Source organism: Kogia breviceps, chromosome 7 (genome assembly GCF_026419965.1).
Source record: "Kogia breviceps isolate mKogBre1 chromosome 7, mKogBre1 haplotype 1, whole genome shotgun sequence".
Taxonomy (NCBI): Eukaryota; Metazoa; Chordata; class Mammalia; order Artiodactyla; family Physeteridae; genus Kogia; species Kogia breviceps.
Genome location: NC_081316.1, coordinates 112,509,408 through 112,533,110, shown reverse-complemented (window position 1 = coordinate 112,533,110; position 23,703 = coordinate 112,509,408). Strand labels below are relative to the sequence as shown.

The following is a 23,703-nucleotide window of genomic DNA, read 5'->3' as shown; positions in this document are numbered from 1 at the left end:
ATACGGGTGTGAGATGGTGTTGTTATCATCACTGTTACCACCAGGGATTTACTGGGTCTTCTTGGAGGATGCCAGCCTAGCCAGCCTCCGACTCAAGGCCAGGGAAAGCGATCGGGTGCTCCTGAGTGTGGGGAGGAGAGGTTCCAAGGAGAGAGCAGGGAACAGCGGTCAGCATGTGCAAAGCTCCAGAGGCTCAGGTCACTACCCCACGAGGAGCCCAGACCACAGGCTCTAATCCCCTGGAGAAGGCTGGCTTTTCCCCCTCCAGGCTGGCTGGCTCAACGCCCTACCACGCAGTAGGGTCTTTCTTCGCTCATTATATTCCTACATGCACGCCCTTGTTTATGGCTCCCCTTTCTCTGTCTATTCAATCCTCCCCAACCTTCAGGGTCTGGCTCGTGGGAGACAGGATTGCTAATGGAAAAAGTTTACATGCAGATGGGCCTGGGTTCTGATCCAAACTGATCAACTGGGCGGCTTGGCCTTTGCCATATGTAAAAATAGAGGCAGGCATACCCACATCCCAGGCCTGCTATAAGGTGGTAAGTGTCAAGGGTTTGGTACTTCACCCACCTCTTCCATCAAGTCTCTCCCAACCCATCAGCCCTCTTATCTCTCCTTCCTCTGAGACACTCTTCCCAGTGTCTCTCATTTGGTAATGAATCCTCTCTGTCCTGGGACACCTCTTGTGATGATCCACCCTCAAGTATTGCTATGTAACTCCTCCAAAATTATTTAACTTTCCATGTTTTCATGCTTCTCTCTCCACTCAAACTGTAATCTTCACGTAGAGGCCAAATCTTATCAGCTTTGTTTCCCTCCCTGGTGGCTGGCACATGGTGGGTGTTAAATAACTTGAAAATAGATTTGAGGCAAACGGAGGGGCCACAGGCAACAGAGGACAACCTCACAGGAAACAGAGCATGTTCGGCTCAGAGTAATAGCCCACTGGTGTTCTCTGCTCTGCGTGAAACCGCCCCCTGCCCATACTGGCCCTTCAAGAGACACTCCATTCCTCGAATGAGTGGAATCTGCTGACGCCCTGGGCTCATCAAGGTCAATGCTAGAGTGGAAATCCAGGCAAGTAGTTGATCTGAAGAACCTCTTTTTGTGAATTTTAGAATGTCTTGGAAATAGTGTTTAACTTCTTTGTTTCGTTTGACCATTAAAAAGAGTCAGTGTAAAAAAATTCATTTTAAAAAAAAGAGAGAGAGAGAGTCCATGTCCCGTGAGCATGGCTCCCCCTGCATTAGGGAGAGGTGGGCCAGGAGGAGGCTGCAGTGGCCGGGGTTAGCCGGCCAGGAGTTTAAGATGTGTCTCCAGTGATCCACAAAGCAGAGGGAGGACTCACTCTCGGAAAACATACTCGTCACATGCTGCAGCCAGCAAGTACCATGTCCCTTGGAACTTAAGGGACTCCCAGCCCAGCGGGCTGGGAAGCCCTCTGTGCATGGAGCTGGGAGTATCTAGGCCAGCCTCTCTGAGAGAAAGGAAGTGGCTGCTTCTCCCCATCCCATAACCAACACTGGGAATAAAAGCAATGGCTCGGATGGCTTAGCCCATTATACGTAAACCTAGCATGTGCCAGGAGTTCTACACACATTAGGCCATTGGAGTCCTAACACAACACCATCATGGAGTTATTATAGTCCCCATTTTTACAAAAGAGGGCACTGAGACTCAGGTTAAGATGCTTGGCCAAAGTCAGGCTGACAGTACGCAGCAGATATGGGATTTGAACTCTGGTCTGCTTGAAGCCAAAGGCTTTTGTCTTTCAATTAGGCCTTCCAGTGACTTCTGCTATTGCTGGGAGATTCAGAAGCCAGATGGAGGGAGCAAGGGGACAGCCTTTAGTGGGTGCATGAGGCCACGACATCCTCTCTGTCTTGACTGACTCTTAGGGCGACAAGCTGCCCCAGAGCACGGGACCGTGGGGTCCCCCTGGAATCGGGACTTTCAGCACTAAAGCCTAAACGCAGTACAGTCCCCGGCAAACGGAGATGGTTGGACCCCTATGACTGAGGCTTCTCCTGTGCTCTGTGGCTCCAAAAGAAAGCAAGTGTCTTTTCAGAATGCAAACATAGCTGAAGGAAAATATCGATGGCTTCCACTCTGAGTAGGGGGATAGCTTTAGGCCTGCCCCCAAGCACAGCCCCAAAGGGCCAGGTCACCAGGGCAAAGAAACCTGTCTGTGTCCCAGCTCAAGCCTAAGACCAAGAGTGGCCAGACTGGGTGGAGCTGGGGTTTGAGCGGGGTGGACAGAAGAGCAGAGGTGCTCAGTACCTGAAGCCCTCTGGACCAGGTTCTTTGGACACACCTCCCCCATCAAATGCTCACTACAACCCCATAGTTGGGGGATTTCTAGCCCATTTTACAGACAGAACAGCCACAATCTTATAGACCATTTAGAGGATTTTCTCAGAAGTTCGCCCAACATTTAAGAATCCTGAATCCTGAGCATCTTGCCCTCAGATCTGCCTAGATCTAAGCATCTAGGCAGAATCCTCATGACACAAGCCCATGGGGAGCTGTTTCTATGGGGAGGGAGGTCAGGTCACATCAGGCCCTCTTCCCAACCCTCGCTGGACAGCTGGTAAAGGACCTCACTCGTGTCTGCCATCCCCAGGTATATGCATCAAGGGAGAAGGAGACCCATCCCCACTGCAGGGCCCTCACCAGGCCCTCCTAACCACTGTTCTCGTCCATATGAGGACCGAAAACCAAGAGGGCAAAGCCTCTCTCTGCTATCCACACACTCCTCTTCTGATTCAGGCAGCACCTCCTCCAGGAAGGCGTCCCTGACTACTGCAGCCACAGCGAGACCTCCTCCCTTGGCCTCATACAACCTTCTCATGATGTGTCACACATTCCTGTCCTGTGCTATTATTTAACTTTATAAATGAAGAGGATGGACACTGGTGGGAGACTCTGCCTGGGTTCAAATCCTGGCTCTCCCACATGCTAGCTGTGTGACTTTGAACAGGCGGCTTAACCTCTGTGTGCCTCAGGTCACCCAAAAGTGAAGGCGGCAGGGCATCCACCTCAAAGAGCGGTTATGAGAAGTCAATGAACTATAAGGGTGTAAAGTGTTTAGAAGAGTGGTATGTAGCAAGCACTCAATGAATGTTTGCTATTATTATTCTTCAAATATTAATATTGATGCTACTAAAATATTGTCTCCCTAGCTAGTTAGTAGTCTAGTCTAGTTAGCTAGACTGGAAGTCTCTGGAGTGCAGGGCCAGAAACATGCTTCTTTGCATTATTCCCCATGTTAGGCAGACTTGCACCAAGTAAGAGCTATATAACCATTTCCTGCGCACTGGCCTTTGCAGAAGACTGACAGCCCATGCATTTTACTTCCTAGTTCTAGGGAGAGAAGTATGTCTGCCTGTCAGCGGCCAATGGCCACCTTGACCAACACCCCCCAAGAATGATCCCAAAATGTCTCGCAGCGAGATGAACAGAAGCAACAGAGATTTTGGAATGAACTTATGGCCCCTGAGGCCATGTGACCCCAGGAGCAGAATTCATGGAAGTCAAGGCCCTCTGGCTGTCCCCCACCCGCCCCCCAGAAGTGGAGGCCCACAGAGCAAACCTCTCATTCCCCAAGAGCTGTGTCGTGCAGAAAAGCCAAAATTTTGTAGAAAGAGCCCTGGAGGGAATCCCAGAGGCCTCAGTTCTCATCCTGGCTCTGTTCTGTGTGATCTTTCACAAGCCCCTTAACCTCTCTGGGCCTCTGTTTGGTCAGTTGTTAAATTAGAGAGTTGTTCAGAGACTTAGCTCCTCCCAATCCTGACATTTCATAGAAAGGAAAAAGCATCTTTGAATGAACCTAACCTAATAAATCATTTCTCATGTAATCAGTTCCCCTCACTCATTCATTCATTCATTCATTCATTCCACAAACATTGACTGGGCTTTCACTATATGCAAAAGCACTATTCTGCATGACAGCAGTGAAAAAGAAGAGACAAAATCTGATAATTACAGGAGAAAAATAAAGGGGGTAGGGAGAGCCAGGGATGGGAGAAAAGGAACTTCATTTTAGATAGGACCTCCAGGGAAGCCCTCAGAGAGAGGATGACATCAGAGCAGGTACCTGGAAAACCCAAGGGAGTGAGTCAGGCAGATACCTGGGAAAGAGAGCTCCAGGCAGAGGGCACAGCCAGTGCAAAAGCCCTGAGGGAGGAGCATGCCTGACCCCTCCAGGTACCACAAGGTGGTGGTGGGGGGCGGGGTAAGGGCGGCTGGAGCAGCGAGGGAGGAAGACAGTGAGAGGAGTTGCACAGGGGAGGTAGGGATTCAGCCACAGTGAGGACCTTGGCTTTTACTCAGTGATGCATCCATATCATTAAGGCTTTGACATAAATGAATTTGACACCGTTCAGTTATAGGATGAATTTGTTCATTTTTCGCCTCTCCACCACGGACCTGCAATCTATTTATGATTTTTATTATTACTACTTTCGTTTCTGTTTCTCCTTCCAGGCTTATAGCCAACCTTTAGCCTGGTCTCCACTTCAGAATCTCAGCCTGGTCCAGAATCAGACTCCTGCGCTCTTTCCCAAGCTCTTCCAAGGTGTCCCTCCTGACCTGTCCGTCTGCCCCGTCCCCCTTGCCATCCACCAACCCCTTCCTCTCTCCCCAGGGCCTTCACACCGACTGTCCCCCGCACACACACACACACACACACCCTGGAATACTCTTTGCTTCCTTCTTTATTCACTTCTGTCCTCCTCGCCCTTCAGGTCTCAGCTCAAACTTCTCTTCTACAGACACCCTTCCCTGCTCTCTCTAAATAAAATCTCCTATTTAAATGCTCTCATAGTTTCATGTTCTTCCCTTCAAAGCTCTTGTTACACATGTTTTCTCAAATTTATTTGTATGACGTTTTGTCTAAATTAATGCCTCTCTTCTCCATCCCCCTGTAAACTCTATCAGGATAGAGGCTATGACTGTTTTTGCTCCTTTCTAGCCCAGGCACCAAGACAATGCCTGGCACACACTCAAGGTACCCAATACATACTGGAAGAATAACTGAATGAGAGAATGAATGAGTGCCCCAGGCCTCCGGGTTATTGGCACCCCGGAGGCACAAGGCCAGACCAGCTCAGGGCTCTTTGGAGGCCCTGTGGGCGTGGTCAGAGCCCTGAACTAAGTGGGGAGGGGGGCAGGCTGGGAGGGGAAAGGACCTGAGCCCACAGAGCCCCTGTGCCACACTGGGCACTTATCCGGGTTATCTCATTTTATTGTCATGGCCGCCACTTGAGTTGAGAATTACTATCCCATCTTACAGTTGAGAGAACTGAGCTCAGGAAGTAAGTTTCTCTAGGTCGTATTGTAAGCATGTCTATAGTCAGACCTAGTCTTTCTAATTCCAGAGTCTATGCTCTTTCCGCCCTGCCCCAATGGCACTGGCCTGGGCAGTTTCTAACCCAGCTTTGCCACTGATTTCCTGGATGACCTTAGGCAAGTTACCGTCCTCTCTGAGCCTCAATTTCTCCATATATAAAACACAGAGGTTGGAATAGATGTCTTACCTCCTTTCCAGTTCTGAGATTTCTGAGACTTTAAGATTCTATGCTTCTAAATTTATAAACTCACATAATGGGTGCTAAAGTACGTGGCTCAAGGTCAAGCACATAGCAGACACTTCATAAGTGTTCATTCCTCCCTCCCATCCTCTTAATTCCCTGTTTCAAAGACTCCCTGCTTTGCAGCCCTCCCGAGGCTACCTGTGCTGCCCTGGTTATCCCAGGAGCCCCAGAGCACTGCGCCCACCCCGACTCTCCTCGCCCCACCTTCAGGAAAGCCTCGCCAGCTCTGACATCCACGCCTCCAGCTGTGCTCCCCAGAGAGGCCCACGCCTCCCTGCACCCACTCCCTCCGGCTTCCTGAAGGGGAACTTTGGTCTGTGTCCAGCACTGTAGAGAGAAGGAAATGGCGGGAAAGGAACCCACACGTCCTGAGCACCTAGTACCAGAGACTAGACGAGGCTCATTGAAGCCCTGCAAAGAGCCTTTGTCTCCCCCATTTCACAAAAGGGAAGAAACTCAGGCTCAAAGAGGTTAGGAAATTGCCCAAGATCACACAACCAGCCTGTGGCAGAAGCAGGGCTTAACCCCTACCTGTCTAACCCCGAGGCAGATACACTTTGCCAGCCCAGGGTATGCCAAAGCCTCGGGCAGAGGTCCATTCTGTACCACCAGCTATTCCCTTGCAAGCACCTTTTTTTCCCACATCTGTGTAACTTTGAATTTACAGCCCTAATGACTGAAGCCCATCAATCTCTCTCTAGCAACCCACTCCTACCTCTCCTCATTGTCCCCTCCAAAGTTCCAGACGACAAAATATTCATAAACTGTCCCCAGTGTTTCCAGAAGGATGGCATGGCCCCAGCCACCGCATCAAGGAAATAAGTCAAGAGGTTTACTCCATGCCCTCTAGGGGAAGGGGCTAGGTCTTCCAATAAACACAGTCCTCCCGACGGTACCAAGAAAGAAGGGTGAGCCTTCCTCTCCAGCTCACGGCTGCTGCCCATGAGGGCTTTCCGGAAATCAGACTCAGGTAAGACGTCTTGAACGTCAACACCACCGGGCACCCCTGGGTATGATCGGGGTCCTAGCTTTGGAAGAATAGGCAAGGGATGCCTGCATTTTCTAAAGGCTCCTCCTGAAAGCTTTGCCCTGGAGGAGTGCAGCAGTACGCGTTGGGAGGAAGGGGTTTTGTGGGAACAGCGTCAGCTGTGCTCTTTGAAGCAGCCTGGACGGGAAACTCAGGTGAGAGCAAAGTCCCTGGCTGGCTGTTTCTGGTGCCCAATGTCTTTCTCTCGCCTTGTTCTGTCCTTGCCTGGGATGGAAAAGGAGACCCTAGGGATGGAGGGGCTGGCCAGCTCTCTCTCTGGGAGGGGTCTCCTCTGAGCATGAGGTGAAGCCAGCTGACGGTGACTAGAATCCTCGCCAGCTCCCCGCAAACTTCAGCCTGAACGTCGTGTCCCCAGGATGCCCTCCAGACCCCCAGAGGATGTACACCCCCTGACTATACTCTCGTGGCTTCCCGGACTTCTTCTCTTATCATGGTTTCACTAATTACGCACAGAAGTCGAATGCCCACCTCCCCGCAGCAGGCTGTGAACTCTACCAGCAGGGAGCCCGTCTGCCTACTTCACGGGCGTATCCCCATCCCCAGCACCTCCGCCAGGTCCGACATGTACAAGGCGCTCCGTACAACTCTATGGAATGAATGTTACTCACGGGGAGGAACCCACGGCCCGGTGCGGCCTGACGGGACCTGGCAGAGGCCAACCCCCGACACCAGGCCCCAGATGGCCCCTGCACCGGACTAGATGGGACAGCCACTGGCACACAGTAGGCACCCAATGCAGGCCTGTCTCTATGCCAGGATCTGGAAAACCACCTGAGGGCGCCATTCACACCCCAGCCGCGGGGGCAGGCGGGCCGGGCCGTCCTGCCGGCTTTCGATCACTTAAACAAGGTTGCCTCACTCTGAGAGTGAGCGCAAGAGGTGGTGTGTGTTTGTGCGCGTGCTCGACTCCAAACTAATACGAAATAGAGTCTGCGCCAACCAATTTTCTCCCCGTCACGTTACGTGCGAGGCACGGTGTAGGCGCTTCCGTCTATGTTTCTGTAATGTGCGTCACACGTCCTTGTCCCCTAACTCACCTGGTCCACAGCCCTGGCGGTAGGCGCTGTCACCACCATGTACCGAGGAGGACCTTGGGGTCAGCTTTTAAGGTCCCGCGGTGAGCATACGGCTGAGTGACGGCTCAAACCCAAGGCTCTGGCTCGTTTGGCACCTTCCTCGTGCTCCTGTCGCACCGCAATCTCATCACCCATGACCTGCCCGGGCCACAGCCCTGTATCTTACCCTGAGCTTGCTATGACCTGGTGCACGGGGTCTGGGGTGGGAGGGAGATGGAGCAAGAAGGCAGCAAGCAATCCTGCACCTTTCCCCCAAACACGCATCTCCCTAGAGCAGGCAGCGAACTGGGCTAGAAAGACCAGGGATCCAGGTGGACACCGAACCAGCTGCCGTGACCTTGGGTAAATTCCCTTACCCCCTCTGAACCTCGCTTGCTTTCTCGGGTCCGTGGCGATGACGGGATAAAATAAAGAGTGAGAGCTGCCGGCACCGGGTGAAGGAGTGTCCATTCCTCTGCGACCTTGTGCAGCTCCTCAGAAATCACAGGGCTCGAGAACAGTCCTTTTCTTCCCTTGATCTACATGCTAGCTGTGGCAGCCCATCTCCTCCCTCCCTGGAAGGGTCCAGTCCCACTGTGGTCAGGCAGTCCCGCCAGCCCCAGGACTCTGCAGAAAGAAAGCCCTGCCAGCAGCTAATGACACTGCCCAGAGTACAGCCCGCGAATGCAGTTCTCTCTCCATCTCTCCCTTCCAAAGCCAATGGAAATGACTTTGAAAAGCATTCCAGGAGACCAGATGTCCAGCTTCGAAAGGGGTTTTCCCAGTAATCTGGGACTCAGCAGGAGGTAGCACCCTGCCCTCATCTTGTTGCCACTAAGAGGCTCTCATGAACGGGATGCCTTCCCAAGGAGAGCTGTGCCAGGGCAAGGAACAGTCACTTTCCCCAGGAATGGCCTCCGGAGAAGGCTGGGGAATCCTGTCGAGCACTTTCATACTCACACGTGAGGGTCCCCAGGGGTCTGCTGCCCCACTGTGTGTCTAGCTTTCTCCTCCCAGAGCTGGGAGGGGCCTAGTAGGAGAGGGGCCACAAGACGAGCTCCCATCGTGGCAGCAGAACAAGACCACCACTTCTACCAGGGCCATGGGAGAGCAGCAGACTTGAGCTCCCAAACCACTGGGCTCTCCTGCTTGAGTTCTGTCCCCCTGGTCCTCCTGGAGACTGCAGGACTCAGAAAGGCCCCCCCTCGGCAGGAGCTCCCCCAGCCCCTGCATCCAAACAAGGGAGGCCCAGCTGCCATTACATCTACTCTCCCCACCCCCTCGCTCACTCAGAGTTAGGCAGGTCCTACCACGATGGGCCAAATGTCCCCTGCTGCCTCACCACCTTTTCCTGATCCAGGTGTGGTGGTCTGGAGCACACACTTTAGCACGTATAGCCCATAGAGTCACAGAATAGTAGATCCCGAAGGGGCCTTGAAGATAATCTCCTTTGACCTCTTCCTTGTATAAAATGAGGATGCTAAGATCAAGAGAAGTTAAGAGATGTGTCAGAGGTCACACGGGAGAGGCCCCGAGTCCCATACAGCACACAGCTGGGCGTTCATTGAATAGAGGGCTCGGGCCCGCTCGCTGACTGATAGAAGGACCGCCAGGGAGGGCTGGGGAGTGAGAACAAGCACGTGTCACCACGAGGCCCTGGGAGCACAGCCGGAGTCTCTGCACCGCTTCTCTCTGCCTCTGACCTGGAATTGAACTCACAAAGCCACACAGAGCAGGGCTTCACCTGAGAAAGGGTGCGGACAGCCCTGGACTCCCGGCTTAGCACAGACCTGAGAAGAGAGCAGTGTTCAGTGACGCGGGACCTCTGGGGGCGGGGCTCGCTCCCCCCCCCCGCCCCCCGCTGCCCTGGACTCAGCCTACTAGGAGCCAGCAGGCCCTGCCAAGAATGGGCTCGGTGTTCCCTGGCGTCCGTCAGGATGGAGAGCCGGGGGACCACGGGTATAGGCCCCAGGACACTTTCTTCACCCCGGCTGTGGTACGGCTTCCAGCCTGGGTAGCAGATGGAGGCAGAGATGGCCCTGCAGCTCTGCCACCACGCCCCACACCCCACCACCACTACCCCACCTCCCTGCCCGAAATCCATCTCCTCCTCTCTGTGCTGACCAGCCCAGCCCGCCCGTAACCAAAAGCTCTGTGGAAGTGAAAAAAATAGATCTTCTAGGTTTGGGTTTCCGTAACAGCCGGTAGGTCTCTGCAGAGTTTGCCAACCTGGACCTGCCGCTTCAGCCACTCTCTGAGCCCAGGTTCCTCCCGCTCGTAAAGTGATACAACAACTGCTTCACACTTCACCTACTTCACAAAGTTGAGAGGCTCAAAAGAGAGAGCGCACAAGAATGTTCTTTATTAGGAAAGAAAACTAATATTCACCATGAGCGCTTACAGATACTCTCTTCTAGAGTGTTTACAACGGTCCTGTGTGCTCCATATTACTACTATCCTAACTAGATAAGAAAATTGAGACTCAGAGAGGTTCAGCAATGTGCCCAAGGACACACAGCTTAGTCGTAGTAGAACCAGGGTCAGAACCCAGAATGTGACTCCAAAGCCAGTGTTCCTTCTCCCAACACCACACTGTCTCAACAAAAGAAGCAAACGGTGCTTTTTATGAAAAAGCCAGGGAGTCTTCAGACAAAATGCTGCCCTCGTGGAGCCACCCCTACTGATAGACTTGCCCATTTGCCCTGGGAAGGCCATCGGTCAAGTCAAGGCCAACCCCCCACTGTCTTGAGAGACCCTACAACACAAGGGCACCCGAGGGCCAAGCCCTCACAGTCCATGCCTTGGCGGCTGTATGCCATCATGACACCTGTTGGTTTTGTGGTTGGATGGTGGTTCCAACGATTGTCTGTTCGTGAACCAATCCAATTTGAGGAAACACAAAATCACGGAACTTTGGGGGCCTCTGAGAGCAAGTCCCAGCTCCTCCTTGGATGGCTGAAGAAACTGACATCCAGAGGTCAGTCACATGTTGTAGGTCACACAGCAAGTCAGTGGCCAAGTCTGGAGCAGAATCCACTCTCCTTGATTCCCAGTCCAAATCCCTGTTCTCCACATCCCAACCGCTCTGACACGGGTCAGCTTCGCAGCCCCCGAGAGGGCCTGGTGTGGGCCTACAGTCTCTGCTCTCTCGGCTTAGGAAGAGCAGGGATAGTACGTGAGAGAGGAGTATCACAGTCAGGAATGAAATGAGTTGGTCCGCCTCCTGCACTAAATCATAAGCCTAAGTTCTACGCATTGAAAGGTCACTGTGTGAAAGCAGCCCACCTCCAACAGGGAGGCCTGGGAGGTTCTCCTGAGGCAGTGGTGGCCCCTTCTGGCCCCCTGGCCATGGTCAGAGGAGGCTGAGCTCTTCACGCTGCCCCCCAGCCATCGCCATGACAGCACCAGAGCACCTTGACCTGGACAGTCTCATGTTCGCCCCTCCCCCTCCAGCCCCGTTGAGAGCTCTCCTCCACTCCGTCCCCATCACTCGGCAGCCTCCCATCCCACTTTTGCCTCCTTTGGTTAACGATTGATTTCTGCCTTCTTTTCTTTTCACCTCAGTGCGTATGCACAGCATCTCTCATGCGTTTGTGTGTAAGTCTGTCCTCGCCCTAACTGCACAGTCCCTGAGGACAGGGTCTGTGTCCCTGTCCGAAGTCTGTGTGCAGTACGCAGCACACGGCTGTTTGTTCAACACTTGCTGATGTGCCCGTAACCTGTGGAAGGCCTAGGCCATGTCCTGGGGGAGGAGAAAGCCAGGGGAGAGGGGAGGCTGGATAATGCACCAACTGGAGAGGAAACCCGCTGAGCCTGCCCTGGGTGCCAGACACTGGGCCCGCACTTTCCAGGCACTCTCTCCACAATCCTATGAGCTACGTGCTTTTATTTCCCACTTTACAGATGGGGAAACTGGATCAAAGATGTTAAGCAACTTGTCTAAATCCACACGATTAGTTAACTAGTATAAGGAGACTTTCAGCGCGGGTTTTATCTGATGCTAAGCCCACACTCTGCACTTGTCGCAGTGCGCGGGCTCCTTGAGGACAGGGACTTGGTGGTTACATGTGTTTGTTCCGTTTGCTTTTGCTGCTGTATCCTCAACGCCTAGGACTGTGCCAGGCACAGAGGAGACACTCTCCACATAGTTGCTGAACGAAGGAACAAAGGAATGGATGGACACCATGCTGCATCTCCCTAGCAGGACAGAACACGGGATTCTGATGCCAGGTTACTGGTTACTCTATTTCCAGGAATCTTGGACAACTGTTTGTTCCTCTCTCCACCCAGAAAAATAATCCAATAAACTAAGTATCCTCCAAAGGCCACGTGGCGAATGGCTGGGTTAACTAAGCATGGGATGGGGCTGGCGGGGGATTGGCGGGGAGGTAGAAGCATAAGCTGAACACAAAAGGCTGGACGATGTGAGAGATTTAAAAGGTTCTCAGTGCCCTGTGACCTGCTGATTCGGGGCCACTCTCTGGCCCCTTTGGGCCTGACCCTCCTCCCCCACCAGGCACCCCACTGCCTTGCCTGAGCTGTGCTGAAATTGGCCACATTCCTATTGAGCAAAGAAACTAACAGTTACACCACCCACTCCGGCCCCATCTGAACCCTCCAGAGTCTGCTCTGGGCCCTAGGGCTAGCTGCTTTTCTCCACATTCCAGCCAAAAATAATATAAGAACGAAGCTGTTTGGCGGAGACTTAATCTAATCTTCATTGCTTCAGTTTTAAAATATCCTGCCTGGTTTAGGGTTTCTTATTACACACAGGGATGTGTTTTTAGTGAGATAGGTCTTAGCAGAACCGTCCTTCTTGTAATTAGAAACCCAGGCAGGCAGGGCCTGCAGTGAGCCATCCAAGCCAAACAGCAGATCCCCCTCAAGACAACACGTTGGCAGCGAGCTCTTCCCGAGCTGCCCGAGGACTTGGTTCTTCCTCACTCCTGGGGGATCCGACGGGGGAAAAGCCAAGCTCTAGTTGAAGGACTGTGCCTTCCAACTCCCTCCACCCTCATCCTGTGTGTCCCAGCTCTCACCCCTGATCAGACTGGAAATTAAGATGCTGCTGGAGAAGGATACGCGGAGGAAAAAATTACCCCAAGAAGTCCCCTCCAACGATGAGGGAGAATTAAAGGCAAACATTCCACTGGAGCCGGTCTCCAGTATCAGGGATAGCTTTGAAAACTCAGGCGCCGGAACGGAAGGAGGCTCCAAGTGCGTATACACTTTTGTACAACCGCTCCAAGTGCGTATACACTTTTGTATTACTGCCGGGTGTAACTTCTCGGGCTTTCTGGCCCAGAATCTGCTTTGATCTGCCAGCATGGAGACTGCTAAGTGAGGTTCAAGCTGCGGCTAGCTCCAGACCAACGCCCATCCCCCCCCCAGCCCTAGCCTGACCAGATGTCACACACCAGTCTAGGCTGTGGCCTCTTCTTCCCAATGACATAAAGAGAAGAGGCCGCCTTTCTGACCAGTCAGATTCTGTGTTCATCTGATGCATGAAAGCTAGTCCAGGTAGCACCGCTGGAAATGAGCATGCTGGTTCCCCCAGCTCCAGCTTAATTGCCTCTCCTGGAAAAGTGCAGGTGCATTGTGGAATCACAGCAGGAACTTCAAATTCTAGGATATAAGAAAGGCAGGAGTTTAGCCCCTTCACCCAAGTCTAAGGACTCCTGAGAGTTGTGGGGAAAGGCTCTGGGGCCAGGCAGGGCAAGGAAACACAGTGGAGAAAATGACTTTGCTGCTCAGAAGCCTCCTCTCTCCCATTTCCTTTATTATTTAGAGCGCAGGATTCAGGCAGCAGTCACTCCTCAGAGCCTAATGAGGAATTCATGTGATACATTCCACTTTACAGATGAAGAAACCGAGATCGGGAAGCTAACTGACCCACTGTAGTCATGAAGCCGGAGAGTAACAGGGTATAAAACTGCCAGGTCCCCAAACTCCAGCCTAAACACTACTCAGCATGCTGAACCTGCCTGCCTTGATTATCTCCTTCCTCCCTTTCCCACCAGGTATTAGATTTAATTAAATTAGCAGATCCCAATCACAACAAGCCTGGCCATGCAGCCTGGACGGAACCCAGCCAGTGCAGCTCCTCCTTCTAAATTCTGCTTCTCAACATAATTCAATCTGCAATAAGCCACGGATCTCATGTGAAGTGTTTTATACAAAGCATGTTGTGTTGGCTAGAATCAAGGCTAATGGTGGCTCATGATGATTTCACTTCCCATGTAACTTCCTCTGTGGCATCATTTTCACCCTCTCCATACTCTGATCTGCATTTTGTTTGATCCAGACACTTTGCTTCACATGCCAGCACCTCAGGCAATTGCATCACACATTTATATATATATATCTTACAGCATCTCTGTCCCGGTGCCACAGGAAAAAGGAAAACTTATAACAGCATTTCTCACCTTCCACAAGCTAATTTAGAAAATGTGCTCCAAATTAAATAAATCGGGAACAAAATTTGAAATTGGAGATAGAATCGGGGGGGGGGGCGCTAAATAAATAGCAAGGAAATCTTGCAACATGGAGGCCTATCAATTTTATAGGTTGTTTCTTTAATAAAAACAAATTCAGTTGCTAACAACACAGTATTATTAAGCTGCTAACATTTAAAAATCTAATTTGGCCTGCTCTGCTGCTATTTCTGTTGCACATTGCATTTACCCAGGGTAAGGGAGTCAGGTTGAGGGGTTTGGTTTGGTTTCTAAACCAGGCTAATAGAGAGTCCTTTAAAACCCAGCCTTGGGCTTCCCTGGTGGCGCAGTGGTTGAGAATCCGCCTGCCGATGCAGGAGACACGGGTTCGTGCCCTGGTCCGGGAAGATCCCACATGCCGCGGAGCAACTAAGCCCATGAGCCATGGCCGCTGAGCCTGTGCGTCCGGAGCCTGTGCTCCGCAACGGGAGAGGCCACAACAGTGAGAGGCCCGCGTACCGCAAAAAAAAAAAAAAAAAAAAAAAAAACAGCCTTTTTTGCTTTCTAGGCAACCCTTGGTCCCTAATGAGTTACAGCCCCAGGTTGGAGATGGACATCGCAGAAAGAAATTTAACACACACTCTGGTGCACCCATAAACCTCAAGGCCAAGGGAGAGGAGGTATGTTTCCAGTTAGGCTAGAACTCCGTGAATTCAGGATTCTCCACTCACAAGACAGTAATTCTCCTTATTTCATCACTAACTTACTTCAAATGTGTTTATACAATTTACTGCTACTGAACTTCCAGGCAACTGGTGTAGAGTTAATGAAACCCAGCTTGGAGAAGCTTTGAGCTTTGAATAACTAACCACAGTTTAAATGGTTATGACATGCGGTCAAAGCCACAGCCCAGCCCCACTGCAGTTTCTGTGTGAGGACCTAGTTAAAAACCTTGTCATCTCACCTTTTGTGCCAAATCAGTTGAAAAAGGAAAAAGCCTTCCATGTTTCTTCTCAAGGTTCCCAGCCTTTCTCCCTGACATTTTAACACATCTATCTCACTGAATGCAAGGCAAAGCCCCTCCCCCAGTCCTGAGTAAATATTTTAGTTGCAGTTTGAATAGGCAGCCAGTTGAAAGCCTGAAATCCAGTTTGAGTTTAATTGAACAGGGTCAGGGCTACATAAAGCAATGTGGAGAGGGGGTGTCAGGGGGAGGCACCAAGCAACATTTAAAATCAGACTCAGTGACAGTCCAAAAGGCAATACAGGAATGTACAGATGGCATTGGACTGGAAAAGAAGTGAACTCGTCTTTCCGAATGACTTGGACATTGATTTTTATTAATCCTCGTTGTCATATAGCCTCCTCCCCCAAGCTCTGTCCATGTGGGAACTCCAGGATGCTCCCTCTTTTTAAACAGGCCCATTTTGGAAGAGTAAAGGGGAGGTACTGGATTGCCAGGGCTGCACAAAGCCCTTTTTGAAAGCAGCACTTTCATTAACTTAAAGCAATCTATAGACTTAAAAGTAGAGAGCAGTAAACTCCCAGAAAGGATCATAAAACAGCCAGTCTCAAGTTGGGTACACTTCAGTGCAATTTGCACAAGGCATTTTACTGTGAGCGGTGGCCGGGCCCATCTCCCTCCGGTAACCCCCTGCCCCTTATCCTGAGCAGCTTCTCTTTCTCTGGGTTTGCATGCCTTTAGCGCTCACAAAGGGGAGGCGGTGACCGGGGAGTCTCCGTGGGGTCACGGCTCCCTCCCGCCCTCAGGCTCTCGGCGGGAGAGAGCGCACGAATTCCAAGCCTGCAAAACAACAGCCTCGGAGCTCCGCCGCTGGGCGGTCGCCGCGCACCGGGCCGCCGCGGCCACTCGTGGGTCGCAAGCCTTCTGCGTCCCGGAAGCGCCGTCTGGCTGCCCCAGAGAAGGGTGCGAGGGCTGGGAGCGTGGGTTCGCGACTGCAAAGGAGAAATTGCAAATCTTCCTCCCGTTCACCCCGCCTCCCCCGCCAACACACTCCGCTTTTCTAGCGGCCCGAGGGATAACCTCCCTCCCGAGTCGGGACTTCTGTCCCACCGCCGAGCTAGGCCGGAGCCAAGCTGGGTGCAGCTCGAGTGGAAGATCACGAGCCCAAAGACTGGAGACCCTCCCTACCTTCCCCCCAAGTTCCCGAAGCCTCGGGAAAGCCAGAATGGCAAGGCAGGCAGGAGGGCTAGGGACTCAGGCTTTGCGCAATATAGCTTGTGTTTGGACACCATCATTTTCTCAGATTTGGGGAGGAGGAGATAGTCTGAATTTGCCTAAAATGCTAAGCTTTTGGTTTCCACTAGTTGGAAAAATTTCAACACGCTGGAGGAGTCCCGGGACAACTAGGGTAAAGGCAAAGGACCCCGAGTTCGCCCCTTTCCCAGGCGGAACGTCGCACCTGCGGCCCGGCTTGTGGGCTTCCGGGCCGGGCCTGGGAGAAGTGCAGACAGCGCCTGCGGGTCAACAGCTGGCGGCTCCGGTCAGGGCTCCAGAGCCCGCCCTGCCCTCTGCCGCAGCCCGGACTCCCAGGGCCCGGCCTGAAGCCTCGCTGCTAGCGCCCCCAGCGCAGGCCGCGGCCCCTGCGGGCCGGCCGCTCTGCGCCCGCAGACCCGAAGTGGCTTCCGGAGTCCGCCGAGCCGCCAGGGTCGGGTCCTCGGATCCACCCCGAGCCCTGCGAGTCTACCCCGTCGCTTCGCCCAGAACATCCCTTAGATTTGTCCGCTTCCCGGAATCCTTCTCCTACGGCCGGGTCCTGCGCGCCTAAGTCCTTTCCTCCAGATCCGCTTTTGGGGAGAAGCAGCAGGAATTCGGGACTCGCCTGCCATGGCTCCTATCAATTACTTTCATCTCCTACCTAAACGCTTTTCAACCCACTTAGCGTGGGGAGTCGCGCGCGCGACCCTCCCCAAATTCCAATAGCTTCAACCCCACCCCCACCCCCACCCAAGCCGTGAACCCCTGGGTAAATCCTAAAAATGCCACCAGTTCCTCCGATTCCAGCCTCAGATGTAACCCCGGGCCCCTAACTCCAGACGCTCCGCCCCGCTCCCCCCGCCCCCTCCCCCCCACTGCTCTGGCCGGGGTATAGATTCGATCCCTAAGCTACTGAGCGGCCCTTCGATCCCGCTTCTGAAAACAGTTCGGTTCCTAAAATCCCAAACTCTAGCCTGGCCCTGAAGCCCAGCCCTAATGTACAACCACCACCCACCCCCCGCCCCACTCCCAGTCCTAGCCCGGCTCTCCCCACCTCGCCGGAACCTCGGGCTCTCCCGCTGAGAGCCCCCGGAAAAGGCGGCACGCTTTGCTCGTTTCTTCCTCAGGATCTGGAGTCGGGAGAGCCCCGCACGCCTAACCCGAAAGAAACGCAAACTTTGCGCGGCAGACTCGGGACCCTGCCCCATCCCCCTCGGCTCTCTGCTTTGGGGCGCTTTCCTTCCCCCCCTCTTACGAACTCATGCCCCCGTTCTAGAGCCAGGAGGGCTCCCTATTCCCGAACCTCGCCGAGGGCCCCTGCGCCTCCCCACACCTCGCCAAAGACTCCCAACAATCCACGGAAAGCCAGTAACCCTACAAATTATGGCTCCTCCCGCGGGTAGGGTCCCTGAGCCCGGCCCCTGCGATCCCAGCTTGCCTGGCCCACAGCTTGTGCTCCGCTCTCGCCACGGATCCGCCTGCAAACCCCCACCCTGGCTGCCCAGGCCTGGCGGGACGCGGCCGCGGCTCCCGCACTCCAGGCACCCGGCCCGAGTCTGGGGCTGCTCCCGCTTCCAGCCGCTCCAAGGCAGCCCCAAGCTGCTGGCGCAGAGGAAGCGCCGGCCCAAAGGGCGCCCGAAGCCGGGAGAAAGAAAGCGAACCTGGAGCCGGCCCGCCGCTCCCAGCCTCGCCCGCGGAGCGCCCAGCCCCGAACTGCCCGCACCGGGGCTCCGGCCCGCGCGCATGTCCCTACTCGGGTCCCCGGCGCTCCCAGCTCGCAGCTCCCCGCCCGCCCGCTACGGTGTCTTGGGCCCGCGGCGGTCCGAGTCGGCAGCCCCGCTCCTCGCACCCGCGGACAATGCGCGCCCGGCCACCGGCCCGAGCGGGTACAGGCGGCGGCGGCGGCGGGGCTGCGCGCTGACCGGGCCCGGGCGCGAGCGGGCCGCGCGGCTCCGGCCGCCTCCGTCCCCGGCCTCGCCGCCACTCGCGCTGCTTCTCTCAGCGCTTTCCCGGCGCTTCCCCAGCTTCTCTGCACGCTCGCGCCGTCCCTCGCTGCTCTCTGCCTCCCTCCTCCCTGCTGCCTCCCTCTCTCTCCTCCCTGCTGCCTCCCTCTCTCCCTCTCTCCTCCTTGCCCTGTCGCAATGAATAATACTCTGGCTTGGGGACTGGAATAAAACACACGCGCTCTGAGGCAGCCGCCCGCAGCAGCAGCAGCCGCAGCCGCCGCCGCCGCCGCCGCCGCGCCGCCGCCGCCTGCAAAAGCGTCTCTGACATGGAAATGAATGACAGCTTACCTGATGCCAATCTTCATCAGACTGACACCGGCGTGACAACACAGCCTATACTTCCCAGCACTGCTCGGGACGTCAGCGGCACAGGGACCCGCCCCCCGGAGCCCCCCCCCCTTCACACACCTCCCCTCTCCTCACTCCCCCTCCCCCCCCCCACCCCCCGCACGCCCCCCCCACTCCCGGCCCCGGCCGCTTCCAAGTCGGAGCAGCCGCTGGAGTGTCTCCCTCTGCTGGAGGCTTTTCTAAGACGCCGGGCGCGGGCCTGCTCCAGCGGCCGGGGAGGCAGCAGAGCGCTGGAGAGACTGCGTCAGACTGCGAGGGTGCCTCGGCCACAGGAACGCGGCGGACCCCCAAGGAGCTCGGGAACCCTGCCCCCGCCCCCCGGGCCAAGTCCTCCTCGGCAAACACCCGAGGCCGAGTTTCAAGACATCCTGGGCTCAGGGGCTGGAGATGAGGTGAAATTTTCTGTGGACCCCAAGAGAACTCCCCAGAAATTATGAAACTTAAAACTGGCAAGAAATCCTTCTCTCCACCACCACTCCTCCCCCACCCATTCCTGCCTGGCTGGCCTCATTTTTATGATTGCATTTGAATAATTCTCATTACCCTGGCCCCAGAAAAGTTGCTCAGGTGACACTCTCTCTGGTTAGTTATTCCTAGTCTCAAGAGCTTTCTGCTCTGGGCTTCCTGGGGCGTTTGGTTCACCGAGGGGTGACTGCAACGGTGGGGCAGAGGGACAGATAAAAAGATGCGGAGGCTTTGTCAGTAAATCACCTCTTTGCAAATGCCGGGCTGGCCTGTTTTAAGCCACTGCTATTTTTATTCTAAAAAGTCACAGAGGTCTGGGGGCCGGGTGGTGTAATATAAAGAGGGAGGCAGGCTGGGCGGTTTCAGCCTGGCCCTGCCGGGGTGATTTCTGGGGGTGAAATGCACCTAAGTGCCTTCTAGGAGGAAGACCAACGCAAGCATGTGTGGTCAGACATGTGCCTTCTTTCATTCCACAAAGATTACGGTCCTACTAAGTGAATAGGTGGAGACACCCAGCCACCTACAGATGCAGGCTTGCTTGCTTCAACAACTTAGCACATGGCCCTTTGCGTAAATGGACAAGAGAACCCCCTCTTCCCCCATGAAATCTGCTTCTTGCTCCCTGTAGGGGAGCCATTTCAGCCACAGTCAGGCAGCGATTGATCCGCTGACCCCAGACCAGGCAGGGGGCCTAGACAAAGACACTGATGTAAGCAAGGAAAGCAGAAAGTGAAATTCAAGCAGGCCAGGTTTTGGGTAAAGAATCTGACCCAAGAAGTTGAAGGCTGCCCCTTCGCTCTTTCCAGGCCTCTGGGTCATTCCTTGTCTGCCTTCTCACGGGCATGGATGAGAGCCATTAGCTGTGGCTCAGAGGAGACAGTTGAGACCTTTTTTGAATCACATCCCAGATACAGCAAATACTGTTTGTCCAGATCCTCCCAGTCCCCCCCAGATTCAACCTCCAAAGTTGCCTGTGGAAGAAACTTCACTGGAGCCCCCATCGTAGACAGAGTTCAATCCTCTCACCTTCACACAGAACCTCCAAAGACTTCACTATGTGTATTCATGTCACCCCAGCCTCTGATCTGTGGTCAGAAACTCTGGCTGCTGACAGCATAATCGCTATTATATATTATACATTGTATAATTATATAATAATAATGAATGCACTTGCCCTTTTTATGTAGTACAGAAGCAGCCAGATTCTCCAACCCAGAGGCTGGAGGTCAGGCTGCCATAAACTCTCAGATGGAAACCCTCTTCAGATACAGGAGGGGGAGGGGAGATCCATTTGCCCTGGCCCAGGACACCTGGAGAGAGGGTTTTCTCTCTTCCCCAGGGCTCCTAGTGAGTTGCTGTAGCTTGCAGAGTCAGAGGGGAGAATCAGGCTGAATGTAAATACTTAACCCCATCAGAGAGGTGTCAGTGAGCTGTAAATAGTACTGCAGGCAACAGCCATGCATCACCAATTCACACTTGTCACACCCCTCATTTTCTGAAATCTAATTCGGTGCCCACCTCTTTCTTGGTACAGGAGATCCATTGCCATGAGCTATTAATTTTTGGAGTCTTCTTATATACTGTGATTTCTACTAATACCCTGTTGAGGCTTTAAAATGCACATTGTAATTTTAAATAAATATATTTTGCTTTGACTATTTTTGTAATTTGCAAAAGCTTAATAAATGATTACCTCGGGCTTCCCTGGTGGCACAGTGGTTAAGAATCCGCCTGCCAATGCAGGGGACATGAGTTCAAGCCCTGGTCAGGGAAGATCTCACATGCCACAGAGCAACTAAGCCCATGTGCCATAACAACTGAGCCTGCGCTCTAGATCCCGCAAGCCACATCTACTGAGCCTGCGTGCCACAACTGCTGAATTTCACGCTTAGAGCCCGTGCTCTGCAACAAGAGAAGCTACCACAATGAGAAGCCCACGCACTGCAACGAAGACCCAATGCAGCCAAAAATAAATAAATAAAATAAATAAATTTTAAAAAATTATTATCTAAATGTAACCGTTCTTCTTATAATCATTCAAAGCAAATATTTCTCCTGCACCCCCTGGAAGCTCAGCTGTGTGCTAGAGCTAAGGATAAAGGGCAGAAGCAAAGAAGTTCAAGTACCAGCTCCTGTCCTCTAGGAGCTTCCATTCTTGTTGAAGGCAAAGCACCAATACATAAAACATTAAATAATAATAATACAAGAATCCAACAGAAGACATGGCTAGTAAATAATTAATGAAAAAGTGAATCGACAATATGTCAAATTCCATGAGTTCCATATCTAAATGTTGGCTTTGTCGGTGAGTAGAGAAGGGATAGAGTGGAAATTAAGTCTGTAGAATTCACTTTAGATATTCTCCCATCCCTCCCCCATCATCCTTCTGAGAATGAAGAAGAGGATGGAGAGGGGCACACATGTCATGTAAGTCACCAACCCATCAACATTAGAACCAAACAGGAGTTCCTACCAATCCTAGCCATCTCTCTTATATGTTGGCGTTTGTAAGGCGTGGTTCTGGGCCATGTTCTCTCTCTTATCTGCACTTGATTTGTCTTTAGTATAAGCAGTTAACAGCAGCCCAGGTTGTCCCCTCTGAGCCCTAGACATATATAATCAATGGCCTAACTGAATCCTGTCTGTATCACCCTATGAATACAAATTTAAGACTTGTGTGTATTAGTCTGCTTGGCCTGCCATAACAAAATACCACAAACTAGGTGGCCTAAACAACAGACATTTATTTTCTCACAGTTCTGGAGGCTGGAAGTCCAAGATCAAGGTGCCAAGTGGGATTAGTTCCTGGTGAGACCTTTTCCTGTCTTGCAGATGACACCTTCTTGCTGTGTCCTTACATGGCCTTTTCCTTTGTGTGTACCAGAGAGAGACAATGATCTCTGGTGTCTCTTCCTCTTCATATAAGGGCACCAATCCTATTGGATTAGAGGTCCACCCTTATGACCTCATTTAACTTTAATTACCTTAAAGTTTATCTTCAAATATGGTCACAGTGCAACTTCAACACATGGGTCTAGGAGAGACACAATTCAGTCCATAACACTGTCCACATGCTTGTTTCCTTTATTCTCAACTTAACTATTTCTGATAAATCTTGATAGATTGTGAGTTCTCTGAGGATGGGGACAGTATCTTATTTCATCTTAGAATCCTTAGAACCTGGTACAGTGCTCAGTCCAGAAAACATATTAAAGAAATACTCATTGAATTGAATGGAATGGAATTTATCTCTCTATCATTGCCCCAGTCCAGTTGAGGGACTTCTCACCCATCACCCGGAGTATTTTGATGATTTTCTAACTGGTCTAATGCCTCCAATATGCCCAATACTTCCTATACACTATCACCAGAATGTTCTTCCTAAAACAAAGATTGTCTCACACCTTGGCTTCCCCTCAAAATCCTCAGTCACTTTCCATTGCTTATAAGATTCAGCCTAAAATGTTTAGTGGGCCTTACGATAAAAAGGATGGCCTTCAATGCCACATTCCTCAGCATGGCATTCACACTCCTCTTCCTCCTCGTCTGGCCCTGTCCACCTTTCACGCTCATCTCCTGTATTCCTACCTACACCTCACAACTCCACCTTCAGTGGTTCCAAGTGCTGCCCATGGACTTCCTGCATGACAATCCCCTGGGGAACCTCTCTATAGTTCAGGGTTCCTGGTTCCATCCTTGGAGAAAACTGGTCCAGGGAAGGTCCTGGGAATCTGTATTGTTAAAACTGCTGCATGAAGAGAATGAGAAGACAAGCCACAGACGGAAAGAAAATATTTGCAAAGACATCGGGTAAAGGACTGTTATCCAAAATGTATTTAAAAACTCTTAAAAGTTCAACATTAAGAAAATGAACAACCTGATTAGAAAATGGCAAAAGATCTGGACAGACACCTCACTAAAGAAGATATACAGATAGCAAGTAAGCATATGAAAAGGTGTTCAACATCATATGTCATCAGGGAACTGCAAATTAAAGCAAGATACCACTGAATACTTACTAGAATGGCCAAAATCTGGATCACGGAAAACAGCAAATGGGGATGAGGATGTGGAGCAACAGGAACTCTCATTCATTGCTGGTGGGAATGCAGAATGGTGCAGCCACTTTGGAAGACAGTTTGATAGTTTCTTACAAAAGTACACATACTCCTACTATATGATCCAGCAATTACACTCCTTGGTGTTTACCCAAATTAACTGAAAACTTATGTCCACACAAAAACCTGCACACAGGTGTTTACAGCAGCTTTATTCACAGTTACCAAGTCTTGGAAGCAACCAAGATGTCCTTCAGTAGGTGAACAGATAAACTGTGGTACATCCAGACAATGCAATATTATTCAGCACTGAAAAGAAATAAGCAATCAAGCCATGAGAAGACATGGAGGAATCTTAAATGCATATTACTAAGTGAAAGAAGCCAACATGAAAAGGCTACATACTGAATGATTCCAACTATATGACTTTCTGGAAAAGCAAAACTGTGGAGACAGTAAAAGGATGAGTGGTTG

General features: G+C 52.3%; 1 protein-coding gene across 12 annotated transcripts in view; it reads right to left on the bottom strand.

Moving 5' to 3' along the window:
• The window catches only part of PKNOX2 (PBX/knotted 1 homeobox 2), a 262,542-nt gene extending 243,793 nt beyond the window's left edge, over window positions 1–18,749 (bottom strand). For 5 of the 12 annotated variants that reach the window (XR_010841494.1, XM_067039241.1, XM_067039249.1 and 2 more), the window contains exon 1: window positions 18,647–18,735. Coding sequence is in view for 3 of the 12 variants with exons in the window: in XM_067039248.1 (XP_066895349.1) it covers window positions 18,647–18,663 (17 nt within the window). In the remaining 9 variants the exon portion in view is untranslated. Of the gene's footprint in view, window positions 1–18,646 lie in introns of all 12 variants that reach the window. The other 7 variants (XR_010841492.1, XM_067039240.1, XR_010841493.1 and 4 more) reach the window with 5 other exon arrangements.
• Window positions 18,750–23,703: the final 4,954 nt, after the last annotated feature.